General features: G+C 39.5%; 1 protein-coding gene across 1 annotated transcript; it reads right to left on the reverse strand.

Moving 5' to 3' along the window:
• Positions 1-11,543: 11,543 nt before the first annotated feature.
• Positions 11,544-13,704, reverse strand: LOC134482321 (ral guanine nucleotide dissociation stimulator-like). Its single transcript, XM_063275814.1, has 3 exons — positions 13,444-13,704; positions 13,125-13,318; positions 11,544-12,291 (listed from the first exon to the last, which is right to left on the reverse strand). Exons 1-3 carry the CDS (start codon positions 13,618-13,620, stop codon positions 11,901-11,903), a joined length of 762 nt encoding a protein of 253 aa, XP_063131884.1. The 5' UTR covers positions 13,621-13,704; the 3' UTR covers positions 11,544-11,900.
• Between the last annotated feature and the right edge of the window lie 1,193 nt (positions 13,705-14,897).

Here is a 14,897-nt window from a genome sequence, read left to right on the forward strand (position 1 = left end):
ATGTGCATCACCTAGTTCCATGATAGTCATGGCTTGTCAAGTTTAAAACTACCGTTTCCTTTGTAAAAATAGGACTGTGTGGAACTATCTCAATACTTCAAAAACTTTCAAAAACAATCTCGTTTTGCATTATAGTCTTCACAAGACATTTATTCATTGGTTTTTACTATTGGATGGAGGTTTTAGATTTTATTAATGTTTTTATAGTAATAAGCCACTTAATGACATGAGTGTGTTCTAAGAAATTCATTAGGGGATTCTGTTTGAGCATCATAGTGTCACACAAACTTTAGTAGTGTATATTTATTGCCTAATGTGGCATATTGACATAACCAAGCAATGTGGCAATTAAGAGGAGACTAACTTAGCATATAAATTGTTTTTTTTTATAATAGAAGAAGTATATGCTAAAGTAATGGAAAGTCTAATTTTCAAAGTCTATAAACCAGTACTAAGCCAATTTGTTTCAAGGCCAAGCAGTATCCACTGTTTTAATGGTATATCCTTGCTTCTATATGGTGGCAGTATGATAGGCCTGTGTGCATTAGCATTATACTAACACACGAATAACAAATTGTGTTATGATATCATGATGGCTATCTTGACACAAGGCAATAGGAATTTTTCAGCGCTTTTATCATCTTGTGGGGTATGGAATATCTTTGTACATGAAGTTTATCAATGACTAAACTGCCATCATGTGGCACATGACACTGATTGGTTGTCACACCCTGGCAGAGAAATTTTCACTCTCTAGTATTCATTGGCTCATTCATTGAGTTGATCATATTAGCATGGACTGACCACATATTCTTTTATTCACTGGCCTGTATCCAGTATGCCCTAGCATGTGTTTTTCCCTCTAGTAGCACTAAATAAAGAATCCCTTCAAGATGATGCATATGATCTTTTTAATGTATTCCATAAAGAAGGGTACAGATAATAGGAAATATTTTTTCCAACTTTATAGAAAAAAAAGAGTATTGTAAATTAAAACTGTGAAAATTTCATAAAAGCAAATCAGGGTAACCCAAGTCAAATACTTGTAAGACACAAATTGCCATCATGAACTCAAAACAAAATAGAAAATTCTGAATAGACAAATGGGAATGAATACCTGTCAGTTCATAGTTTTAAAAGTTTCTTACAAAAAGCTTACCAGATGGCTGTACTGATGAATTGTATCTATCATTTTAAGGTGAGTTAATGATAATCTTTCTCAAACTCTCAAAAAAAAAAAAACAGAACAGGAAAGAACTTCTGAGTTCATTTACTGAAGGTGAAATTACTCAGTTATCAAATCAGATTCAGACATCACAAGCTGAAAGCTGGGAAGTGTGCACAATGCCTGAAATTCCAGCTACCCAGAAGGCTATACCAAGAAGTCACAGAGGTATGGGTGGATTTCAAGGGTGGCTTAAGTGACTCTTTGTCTCTAAAACACTGTGGGGTTGGGGATGTAACAGTTGTAGAATACATGTCTAGCATGTACAGATCCCTGGATTTGGTCCTCAGAGTGAAGATCAAAATTAAAAACCAAAAGTAACACCCAACAGAAACAGATGTAAAGTCCTTGTGCTAACACAAGCTTGTAGTCTCAGCACTTGGGAGGCAGGGCAGAGGCAAGAAAACGGCAGCAAAGTAAAGGCTAATCTCATCTTCGAATTGAGTTCTCGGCCAGACAAGAATATGTAAGACTTGTTTCAGAAAATAGAACAAACAAGCAAAAAGCTTCAATACCAATGAACAGATTCCAACAGCACATTAAATAAGTTGGATATCGGAGCTGACTAGGACTTATTCCAGGATGCAAATGCGTGAATATATATCAATGAGTTCATATCGGACTCCTTGAGCTGCCCCAGCAATGGGTAATGAATTAAGTCGACCTGGCTCTGGATGGCTGAAGGATGATGCTTGTCCCCACAAGGTTTGGCTTACTCTCAAGCCTAGCACATACCCTCTACAGCCATGTTTATTGGCCAAGGAGTAAAAAGACCCACAGTTGAGTATCATTGAAATGCAACACTTTTATCTTTCCTTTCTTTTTGCCTGTAGACTCAAAAGCATCTAATGCGAGCTTCAATATGAATATAAATATGTCATAGTGAAGCTGGAGGGATAATGAATACCCCTCGTGGGAAAATGCTCAACATGCTTCCTTATCTAGTGGCATCACAAAGCTCCAGATGGCTCCCTGGGCTACCATCCATGCTGCTGATAAATAGCTCTATACAGCATCTTTTGTGGCATCTTAAAACTAGCCCAAACTCCCTGCCTCAGACTCTTGCAACTCTTCATTCTACCATAAAACACAAACCTCTAAACCCCATCATTTTAAAAACTTCCTGGGTTTTCAAAGTGCATTCTCATGCTATTGAATTTCCTCTCTTGCTGGAGCTGTTGAGTGTTAAACTGCCACCAGCTCAAAGTCCTTATAGAATCTTCTCCCTCCAACCCCCCATCTTATAAAACATACTCCATATGTCCTGTAGGTATCAATCTCTTAACAGTTTTCTGAAGATCCTCATTTCAAGGCAGGGAAACAACTTTACTGTCTTCTTAGACAGTGAGTTCATCTAGCTAGGCTACCTTTCAAAGTCTGCTATTTGAGGTAGTGGTTTAAGGAGTTCGACCCAAAACTAACCAAAAAGTTTCTTGTCCTATCTCTGTACTGTTCATCTGTAAACTGGGGAAAATGATAGGAGGTCCCCATGGAGACATTTTGCTTACCAAATTACTCTTTGTTTTACAATCAGAAACATTTAGTAAGAGTTAACAGTCACAGTAGTTATTGAAGCTTATGACACCTTGACACCAAACCATTTTTCCTTCTGACTAGGTCACCATCACAATTTCACATTTTGACCTAGTATTCTGCTTCTCTGCTTTTCTGCAAGACCTCATATCACAACTGCTAACATATGGACATATCCATCAAACACCCTGGCACCTAACCTCCCCCAGTTTTTGGACCTTACTACTCTTATTAACTTCAAATTCCCTGCCTTTGGTCACTTCCATGTCAGATGTGACATCTATCCTTCCATTATTTAGAAAGCATACTATCTCTTTTCCATCACCTCCCCTTTATTACTAACCTCTCAAGGTAACTTTCTTCTCTATAGAGCATTCATTTTAATACCTCCATTTCCTTTCTTCCTCTACATTGTCACAGGATGAGCTAGAATTTAAAGAATACCTACTTTAATTTTCCCTTGCCTCGAGATACCTTTTGTGTTTATGTTGTAAACATAAAAAATTCAGACTCATGACCAACAATATCTGTCTGCATGCACCTGTCTCACGTGAAGTTTATTCCTCCTTCACTTTCATCTACAAATAGACTCAAGGGAGTCTCTTATTTTCTTTAGTTCTGAGTTTGTTGAGTATCTGTTCTCCCTGCTTCCATAATGTCCTAGCTTACAGCTCACACCAAACTGGGTAGTGATGGGTTTCTTAATTACTTACCCAACTATCAATGTAAACTTTATAGGAAACTGTTTTGAGTGGAATAGTCAATCAATCTACCTGGATATTATTTGGAAATAGGGATTTTTGCTGACATAACTAGCTAATTTGAGATACTAGATTGGGGGAGATATTAAACTCGATGATTGATTGATTTATAGATTAAGTCCTAAGAAGTCACAGACACATATAGGGAAGGAGGCCATAGGACAAGAGAGACAAAGATTGAGGTATAATAATAGGAATAGAAGGAATGCCAAAGGAAGCTAGAAATTGCCAACAGTTATACAGAGGCCTAGGTCAGATTTTCCTCAGAGCTTTCTAAAGAAAAAAAATGCTGATCCTATTTTTCAACCTCTAGTCTCTAGAATAGCAGTTTCTACCTTTCGGTTACAACCCTCACATGATTTGAATATCAGATATCCTGCATGTCAGACACTCACTTTATGATTATAATTAGCAAAGTTAGTTATAAAGTAATAACTGAATTTTTTTTGGTTGGGGGGTTACCATAATATGAGGAACATTATGAAAAGGTCAAAGCATAAGGAGACTTGAACAGCACTGCTTTGGCACTATTCAAAACAAGTTCCTGTGTTCAAAGCCACCCACTTTGTCTAAGTTTTTAATAAAGATTTAGGAAAGAGGCATCCTCTGTGATAAAGATTTTTTTCATTCCTGCTTTGTTTCTAAGCTAGAACAAGGTACAAGCTGAGTTACCAGGTAAAGAATGTTAAGTGAACTGTCAAAGCAAGACAGACAGACTACTGTCAGCTTGGTACTAGGACAAGAGTTGATAATGAGAGGCAACTGGAGAAATCTAGTCTAGTGTGCAGAATGTTTAACAGTGGGTCTACAGGCTGGATTAGAAGGGCCCTATAGCTGCATTGCTGCGTAAGAGCCTCTGCTGAAGAATGGTCCCTAAGTCAGCACAGAGATTTCCCTTACCTTGAGAGTTTGGGGAGCAAAATAACCATAGCACAGCTGAAAACAGGGTGTAATGTGGGCATGAAGGTAAAACCCAAGCATCAGGATGAACAGTTGGGGTTGTCAGAATACCAGGGGAGAAAGATAGTTTTAGCCTTGCACTGGCCAGATTTAAAAATATAGCAAAAGCCTATGGAGAAAGAGAAGTTTGTTACCTGAGCCTGCATACTGCTGTTTACTGGAGGAAACAGGTCTTGTCTTTGCTGTTCAGAGGTTACTTTCACAATCTGGGTGCCATTTGTGATTCAATTACCTTCACCCACAGGCAGAAAGAATTGGAGTGTGAATGAAATTTCTCTCCTTGGCACTTGGGAAATCCTTGCTCTCTAATTTACAATTTTGGCAAACCCCACTTAGCTCATCTTGCTTTAATAGCTATGCCAAGCAAAGCTATCATCTCCTGTTTGTTTTACCAGTAACTGGTATTGAAGGGAAACTTTTGTTTAAAACTTGCGGCCAGCTATTTTCCCCCCACTTCTTTTGTTTGCTTTGTCCTTTTACAAATGCATGCCTGGGCTAGAAGCCATTCTGTTCTCCCTTTTGCTAGTCCTAAATCCACACAAATAAAGACGCTCTTTGGCAAAATCACACAGGAAGCTGTCTCAGTAATGTGTACTGCTAATGTAAGCCAAACAGACTCGGTAACCTGGGGGCCACCATCTCTAAACCTGTTGTTGTCTCCTGTGCTGTTGTAAAAATATAATAAATAAAAATGCTGTCTTTTATCCCCCACTAGGACCTTCACTGCGGTATCCCAGGATATCTGCTAGATATCTTAATTCTCAGTCACCGAAGCTTCTCACCTACTCTGCTGCATCCTATATCACACTGCCAAAGGCCTCTCTCTGAGCCTGGCAGCAATCTCTCTCTACCTATCTAGTTTCCAAGGCAGATTCCCATGCCAGAAACACACATCCCAACTCTGTGGTGGCCCAGACCAGCCACCCCACACTCCATTACACTTAAATCTACACATGAAAGAACACACAACACAATAAGCTTTCACCCAAATGATAAGATATAAGTGCCTAACTAAACATACAAAGCCCAGTACCATCCATCCCTTAAGAACATTAATAATAACTTGTAAATGCACAGAGTGGAATCTTTTTTTTTTAAAGATTTATTTATTTATTATATATAAGTACACTGTAGCTGTCTTCAGATACACCAGAAGAGGGCATCGGATCTCTTTACAGATGGTTGTGAGCCACCATGTGGTTGCTGGGAATTGAACTCATGACCTCTGAAAGAGCAGTCGGGTGCTCTTAACTGCTGAGCCATCTCTCCAGCCCGCACAGAGTGGAATCTTAATGTCACCTGCCATATTGTTCTGCCACGGCTTCTCTCCTTCTCCCTCCTGTCTCTTCCTCCTTTCCGTTCCACTCTCCTCCTCTTCCTTTAAACTTTTCTCCCGCCCATCTTTCCTTTTCGTCCAATGACAGGCCTCCTTCTATCTTGTACCTGCCTCACCTGTGACATCATCCCACACTCCTGGGGGTCATAGGTGGTAGAAACTCAACAGATTCCCTTCGAGCATTTGAGAAACCAGTCTGGGATTTGAGTTACCAGCATCAGCTGCTAATCTGCTGGAAGACTCTGTTTAGGAGTATCCTCACTGGGGGTTGGGGATTTAGCTCAGTGGTAGAGCGCTTGCCTAGGAAGCGCAAGGCCATGGGTTCGGTCCCCAGCTCCGAAAAAAAGAACCAAAAAAAAAAAAAAAAGAGTATCCTCACTGTGTGTATAGCAGATTTTTTTATTGGATTTTTTTATATTTACATTTCAAAAGCTATATCCTTTCCTGGTTTCTCACACTGTACACACACACACACACACACACACACACACACACACACACATACACACACACATACACACACACACAGTGCATTTTTTTTTTCCTTTTTTTCTTTTTTTTCCGGAGCTGAGGATTGAATTCAGGACCTTGTGCTTACTAGGCAAGTGCTCTACCACTGAGCTAAACCCCCAACCCCTACAGTGCATTTTCTTAATAGGTCTTAGGGATAGCATGATGAAGCGTTTTGGCGCCTGTAACTGCATCCTCATGATTGGGAACTGAGGGTAATATGGAAGTTGGCTGCATAAACCATGAACTAAAATTATATTCTTTCGAGTTGATAAATTTGAATTCTTTTCAAAAAGATTTTCACAATAGTTTCTAAGACAAAATGATGTCTTTCAGTGTTTAATAAAGCAAACTGAAACAAGCTTTACATTGAATATATGAAATTTAAAAAAAGCAGAGTAATTTACTCTTGACCTGCCACACTTCAATATCTCGATCAGTTTTGTAAGGTACCTATGACACTGGCATTTTTGAACATTATGTTTTAATATGTGCTTATTAATTATTTGTCAAGTAGAATTGAATGAAAAGATCAAATATATATTATAGGTAATACATTTCAGATTGTTGGCATGTTCAATTAATCTCTCCTCTCTATAGTCCATGATTTTTGTGAATGAAAAAGTGCTCTTACAAGTACTAATATATTTGATAATTTTAGAGAAAATATTGCTAAGTGGAGCTGATTCATGGTTCTATTTTTCAAATGAAAATTGATATCTATTTTGGACCATATATTTTCAGACACTTCAATCAAGAGTGCTTTTCCTTGAGAAATATTTTCACAGCCCAAATCTCATCAAATAAGTTATATATATTTATAATTATTTTGAGCGTTTCACCAAATCCAGATGTTCCCAAATCAGAAAATCAGAGGTCACCTAAAACTCATTCTGCTCTGTCATTAAAAATCAACTTGCTGAATTGAAAACAAGAGTTTGTTAAATATCTCTCTTGCAAGTCAGGGTAAAAGAGCCTTGTCCTAGAATTGGGCCTCACATCCTGCACACCATTTGAATTCCCTGCTTACTTTGCTCAGTCTCGATTTTACTTTGCAAGATTGAATTTAAATGTCTTCTTGTTTACAAGCTTGGCTTTCAAAAATTTCAATTTGCTAAAAGCTCAGAAGCCGATTTGGGGCAAACCATTTGTTGCATGGACTTATTAAAGATTTATAGATGGTTTTCTTAATAAAATGTCTGTCTGCCAAATTTAGAAGACTCACTTAAGCAATGCTGAATGCTACTGCAGGGCATCTAAACTGATTTACAAAATGCTACCCTTAAAGGCTCTAAAATTTTTTGAAATTTAACTGGTGTCAAGACAGAGTTGAAAGCCTGTGCTGCCAAGTTGAATTTCATAGTTAATGTGTTCGTCACATTAATCCTGTCATTTAGCCATTCTGTATACATGTAAACAGTAATGTGTTTTGACTATTGCTTTTATCTCTATCCTTAGACAATTGAGACTTATTTAAAACAATCAAGAATTCTGTGTAGAAGCTACAAACAATTCCAAGTGCACTGTTGTTTGTTTCACAGATACATTAATTTAGTAAAAATGCTTCTTAATAGAGAATAGCAGGCTGTGCTTCACTCCAAGTTTGATTTGTGCATGTATTTTAAAAATTCATTATCCAGACAAAATTCTTTTAAAAGAATTTAGACACACATTCACAACAATATAAAGTGTTTCACCTTTAGTAGAATGAATTTTTTTTTTTTTGAGACACAGTCTCATGGATTCCTAGGCTGATCTTAAGCTTGATGTGAAGCTGACAAGGACCTTGAGTTTCTGATTCTATTACTTCTACATCCTCACTGCTAGGGCAGAATGAATATTTTACCACTCTTAATTCTTTTAATGGGAACAATTTTGACCAATTACTGGAATTAATGGGAATATTTTTGTTTGGAACTTTAGATAATTGTTATAAAGTTTCACTTTATTTAGCTACAGGGCACAGACACTGCACTTCACTCTGTACTGAGTTCCCTCCTCCAAATGAAGCCTCTGCTGCTTTCATCAACAGAAGGAGACACAGAGTTGATTTCATGAGGACTACGGTCTATTCAGGGGGTTGTCTGTGGCCCATTTGAGCATCTGCTTTGAACAACTTTAAGATAATCCATACATCCATCAACCATTTCCAGAGATTTTTTTTTTTTTGTGGCAGGGATTTACCACTTACTGACATAGCATGGCAGATTCTATGGACCTCCAAGTGTCTTTGACCCATAGACACTCTTCAGGAAACTCTTGGCACAAAAAACTGTAGCACAAAGTCCCCAGGAATTTGAAATCAAGATAAAAAGTATCTTTCATAGAAAATTACTGTCTCTTTCTTTCTGTTATTTAATTAGATGAAAGGTATCTAACACAAAATTCTTATTTAAAAATGAACACTTTGGCCATATTTGACACATTTACAAAGTTATAAAACTAACATCTCTCATCCAACTATGAACAAGGCCCCACCTGCTTAGCTTTTACCATTAGATGTGATAAAAACCATTCAGGATGGAATAGCTCTAGGCTAAAACGACCATCTTTATTTAGCTCAAAAGCATTTTCTTTTCCAGTCATTCTAGGTCCTTTGATGAAAGCTCCCCCACGCATATTACATTCTAGAAGACATGGATTTGATAATGAACAGTAACAGATATGGGATATCTCTATAGGTTATTTGTCAGCCAGGCAACATAATCCCTCAAAGGAACACACACTATTGCCATTGAACTTTTTTGCCTGTCATAACTAAGTGGCAATAGACTTTTGGTAAAGATACAACTCACTCTGGTTGCAGAACATTGAGAAATCATCTTTGAATTGACCATGAAAATTCCTCCCTGATTCCTATATTTCCTGTTCTGCAAGTTGCTATAGAGATTGCTGACGAAAAAAAGACATTGACGGTCTTATCCATCACATGACAATGCTTGCTACCGTACTGAGTTACCAGACTAATTTCATTTCCCACTGCCAGAGTAGCATGATACTTATGGGGGGAAACTGTTTACCAATTCAAGTTGATCACAGGAATGATTTCATGTCTAGTATTGTGAATTTGGTCAAAAGTCTATACCTGGAGAAATCACAGACCTTATTGGGGAATGTACTGGTATTGTTACACTGAATGCTTAGTCGGTCAAACTGTCTCCTTACTTTATTTTCAAAGTGGGTAGTGGTTACTTCAGAGACTCATAACTGGCCAAACTGCTTAGAATAAGTGACTGCGAATGCTCAGATAAGGACAGGGAATATATATCACTCTTTCCCTATGCTGGGCTCAGGGAAATGTTAGCAAAATTGTCTAAGCTGAAGGGTAGGAAGGAGAAGTGAGAAATGTCTTCTGCATGTTACACGACTGGTCCACATATGCACTCACCACAGCTCTGGTTACCTGGACAACACCTGAACAAGATTAGTTTATTGAAAATTGGCACATAGTGGTGAGCCTGGAAAGTAAGGTAACTGAGCTGTTGTCTACACTAAACCACTATCCTATGTGCTAGCATCATTTGTAATGGGAGGTACTCTGTGTGCTTCCAAAGAAGAAACATAAACCTTAACCAAGCTACAAAAACTATGATTTATAATAGTGTCCAGTCTGAAAGATATGTGTCTACTCCTATGACATGAATATTGTGGTGTAACTAACAGAATCTGATGTGACTTAAGATGCAAATCCCTGCGATGGAACCCATACTGCTTGGCTGACCAAGAACCTAAGACTAAAAAAATGGATAAGACAGCCAGGGTAAAGCTAATACTACTTAGTTCTGCTAAAGAAACAGTAATAAAATGATTCCTATTGATCTGAGAGGCTCAGATCATTGTCTTGCTCAACCATCATCAGAGAAGCTTCCTCCTGAAGCAGACCACAGATCCCAAGACATCCTGAGACTCATAGCCAGACCTTATGCAGAGGGAGAACCTGGGAATACTTAGTCCTAAATTGGCAAAGCAGCCTTATGCACCCATTCATAACCTAGGATTGATAACCTACAGTTGATAACCACTTGCAAATGAAAGTTTATTTTTCTCCAAGACAGTTTCTAGGTAAACAAACTACTCTTAAGTGCAGTCCTCATGTTCAGAACAGAAGGCCAATAGAAAATGAACCCATTTACCTCTATGGAGCCTTCTGTTCTCATAATGTCCTATCAGGACATTTATATAATAAATTTTCTCTTTTTACTCTGTATGTCCATGGTGTATATATTTTGGATTCCAGGTTAATTAATGTTTTTATGGGAATCCTGTGCATCTTTGATTTTTATGCCTATTCTTAGCTGCAGACAAGGAGTTTCTGACGTCCTCTCCCTAGCTGAAATGCTGACTGCAGTTGCTGACTTCTGGGGAGGGAGAGAATCATTTTGGTTTGAGAATGTGACCAGTGGTAGACTGGCTGTCCTTGTGAACTATGATAGTAGCCACATACCTATTCCTACAGGATCCACACTTATTGGATGCAAGGTGTAAAGAAAATAGTGATAAGTATAATCAATTATTAAAATGAAAAAACAAAAACAAAAAAAAAACAGAAGAGAGAGTGTTTGGGACATCAGGGATGAGTAGATGGGAGGTGATAAGGGGTGAATAAAATGAAAACACATTGTATAGTTGTAGAAAATGTTTTCTTCAATTGAAGAGCACATTCCTACCCATTAAAAACTCTCCTCCCAAGTCCCTGGAGTCAAAATTTGAGCTTTCTGTCTGCATAGATCTATTCATTAAGGAATTCTTGACTAATACTAGACTCATTTAGCTTCTTGGCTTAACACAGTAACATTGAAACTTGCCAATTGTAGCTTGAATTAGCCTTCAATTAATCTGTTCTTATATTATTGAAGAATTGAGAAAGTATTTCTGAAGTAGGTAAGGCATTCTACATGTGCCGCAGAAATATGCCACAGTTCTACGACATCACACCCTTGCTAAACTTGGAATTTATGTGTATAAAAGTATAGACACGTCAATGTGAGCTGAATCGTTACCACGGGGCTGAAGTGGTCCCATCCTCAGGCTTAGTTTGAAGTTTACTGAAAGATAATGCTGAGCGTTATTACATGTGCTTTATTAGTCATGTGGATACATCCTTTAAATATGACTAAGATTTTACCAGTCATAATTTAAGCATGACATTTAATAATTTTAAATGCTTATGTTTAAATTTTTAAAATTATTTTTGTACCATAGACAACTTTGACAAAAATGAAAACAAACAATAACAATTTATTGAAACCAATATTTAAACACAAAATGGAAAAGATCAGAAAGAATTAAAAGGTGATATCTCAGGGGAAGAGAAAGCTGGGTGTGGGGCTGGAACTGCTGCTGGACTGAAGTGAGGGGCTGAGCACCCTGGGCAGGGGCAGTAGCACAGATACAGGGCAGGCACACACAAGGTGAGACAGGGCCATTCTCTGAATAGGTAGGCCCACTGTAGCAAGTAGGAAGTTAGTGAAACATACATTGTATCTACAGACAAACTGAGACACAAGTTCAACAGCTGCTATCATGTGTGCTGTCTGTGCTGCTGCTGCCATTTCTGGTTGCAACTACTCATACTTCACAGAAAGTTCTGGAGGTTTTGTGCCCTCCAGCTCTGATGCACAAGTTGGTTCTGGCTCCAGAGTGGCTCTTTTCCTGCTGTTTTACACCCATCCAATCTGTGGATCTGAGGATGTGTGTCTCCCCAGATCTGAGCCTTGCTCATCCTTGGATGGGAATCCTTGGCTTGATTGTCCTGCATGAGAGTCATGAACCTATTCACATGGACACTAAGATCTAAGTGTGCCATACACACATCAAAATAGGCCTTTATATATTTCAGTATGAACAGTTCCGAGGGTTCACAATAGTCCTCAGTGTTCTTGTTCATCCATGTTTCCAGGAAGCTACAGAGGGCGTTATTTATTTGTTCATCCTCTTCACAATGAGGGCTGAAGTTAGCATACCTAGAGAAGACCAGAAAGAATGTCACCTGTAAAGTCCCAGGACCCTCACCTCAAACTGGGAGTTCTGGCTGCTCTCAGAATTATGAGTTCCCCTGTACACAGTCTTTGCTTTCACTGTAACTGTGCAAAGGTTGAACACGTGCATCTCTACCTAAACAACACTGTGGTCACATGGTCCCCTGTATTATGCTTCATAGATCGCCACTTTTGATACATCTCTATTGGATATTTCAATACTTCCTGAACCTCCATTACAAATGAAAGAAGTGCATTCATCAAGGCCTCAGAAATATCAATTGAAGGATAAAGTGCTATTCCAAGGTGGAGGTGACAGCGACATCCATTTTAGAGCATTGGCAGTGAACAACCCTATCACTTGGGCCAAGCATGGGAGAAAAAAATTCTTAACGCATGTTACTGGGTCCTGACAATGATGTACAGAATAAATACTTAGACATACACACACACACACACACACACACACACACACACACACACACACACACACAGAGAGAGAGAGAACAACAAAGAGACAGAGACAGATACAGAGAGAGAGACAGAGACAGAGAAACTGAGAGACAGAGGGACAAATAGAGACAGAGAGACAGAGAGAGAGACAGAGATAGAGAGACAGAGAGAGAGAAAGAGAGTGACAGAGAGAGAGGGACAGACACAGAGACAGAGAGAGAGACATGGAGAGAAACAGGAGAGTGACACAGAGAGAAAGGCAGAGAGTGACAGAGACACAGAGAGACAGAGACAGAGACAGAAACAAAAAGACCCAGGATCACCAGAAGGATGTGAAAACTGTGGGCTTTGAAATTGGCACTCAACTCAGGAACAGCTGGTCCAGTACCAGTAGGGGGGTGTCAAATCTTTGGTATATGATCGAAAAGGCAGGGACATAGAAGGTGTCCCCTTCCTGCAGAGAAGGCCCCAGCTTGTTCCCTAGCTTAACCACAGCCTCTGTACTAATGCTGGAGTCTCTATAGGGCTCGCTCAGGTCCTGTGCTGCAGAATCATTCTCACTCTGAGGAAAGATCAAGGCAAAAGTTTCAAAAGGTCACTGGTCTACAACATTCTGATTGGATCTACTTATTACAAATTTTCCTGAATTATTATCTGCTAAAAATGGAGAAAAACCCGAGCAGTTACCTTGTCTGTGTGCTCCTGGCTTTGACTGGTCTTGGTCGATGATCTTCCCTTTCGGGAAAATGGCCACAGGCGTCGAAGACAAGAGCGAACCCTGTGCCTCCAGACACCACCGTGGCCTTCCCTGTTGTCTTTCTTGAGGCCTGAGCCTCGAGTAGTCCGAAGACAGCAAGAGAACATCCTTCCCTCTCAACTGTCTCTGGCAAGTGAGCCTGCAGGCCTTGCTCCAACCAGTGTGTTGCCTGGTTACCAAGGTTCTGTATTGTTAGGTCATTTTGAAGAGGGTGGTTCCATCACTGTCCCTTCTTCAACAGAACATTCCTTAAAGGCTCCCATGCCCCCTGCCATTTCCTAGGTACACAAATCAACATAGGTAGATATCAGTTTTGGAAGCTGAGTCTCTCCTTTTGAGCTACATCTGTAACCATACTCATAAATTCAGCCCTAATTATCCCAATTTACCATAAACAAACCCTAGGCTGGTCTCCTTGCATTTACATGACCTTGTATGTGTTCTGTGTGGAATGAGATCACATGCACGCCTGTGACCGCAGCAGCCCCACAATGTCAGTGTGCCTGCCTAGGAATTGTCTTTCACAGAGTCGGTTTCTACCATGATGATCATTTTAGGGCTTAAGCCAGTAGCTTTACAGCCCTTTGTGATCCTCTGACCTAGGATCATCCAACCACTTACAAGATGGACGCTGGCCCCCTAGCACTCTTTCAGAGTGGATTCATCCTCCATTGCTTCTTCTTTTAATTCCTGCTTGTGTCCTTGATCTGATTCCCTTCAATGGTCGGCTGTGTCCTGTCATCTGCAAGAAAACTTTCTCTTTCCTTAGTATCATTTAGTGCTGGTGCTTGTCAAAGTAACTGAATGAAACCTGAACAGAACACACCACACTTTCTCTGTGCCCATCATGTGTCATGTGGCAGCCATCACTTCTCTAGTTCCTAATCATTCTTCCTCCTCTATCCCATCTCTTCCGTTATACTCTGTTTCCTTTTTCTGCTCCTCTCAGTAACATTTGCTCCGAAGTCATTCACTCTTTATCCCCTGGTCATCTCCCTCCTTCCAACACAGTGTCTGGGTCACAGTTTAACAAGCCAGTGATGTGAGGGGTAAACACCAAGTGCAGGAGATCAGAATTCCCTGCTACTCCACAGTGGTGGGCGGTGTTACAGTTAATTACTATGTTGTCTCCCTTGCCAAATGGAGTAGAGTTGAGTTCATTGCTCCTGTACTCTTCCCTCTGATGTTACTTAGATTCTTTTGTTTAAATTCCCAAAAATTGTTCAGGATCTCCTGGATATTCATATTCATGTGCATGGTTATGCCTCAAGGTACATGTGTGGAGGGCATTGCATGATAGCTTTGTTATATGTGTTAGGTTTATCTGTGCATGTTCATCTGAGAAAGTACATGGGAGTGCTTACATGCATACATTCAAGCAAAC

This window comes from Rattus norvegicus, chromosome 16 (assembly GCF_036323735.1).
Source record: "Rattus norvegicus strain BN/NHsdMcwi chromosome 16, GRCr8, whole genome shotgun sequence".
Classification (NCBI taxonomy): Eukaryota; Metazoa; Chordata; class Mammalia; order Rodentia; family Muridae; genus Rattus; species Rattus norvegicus.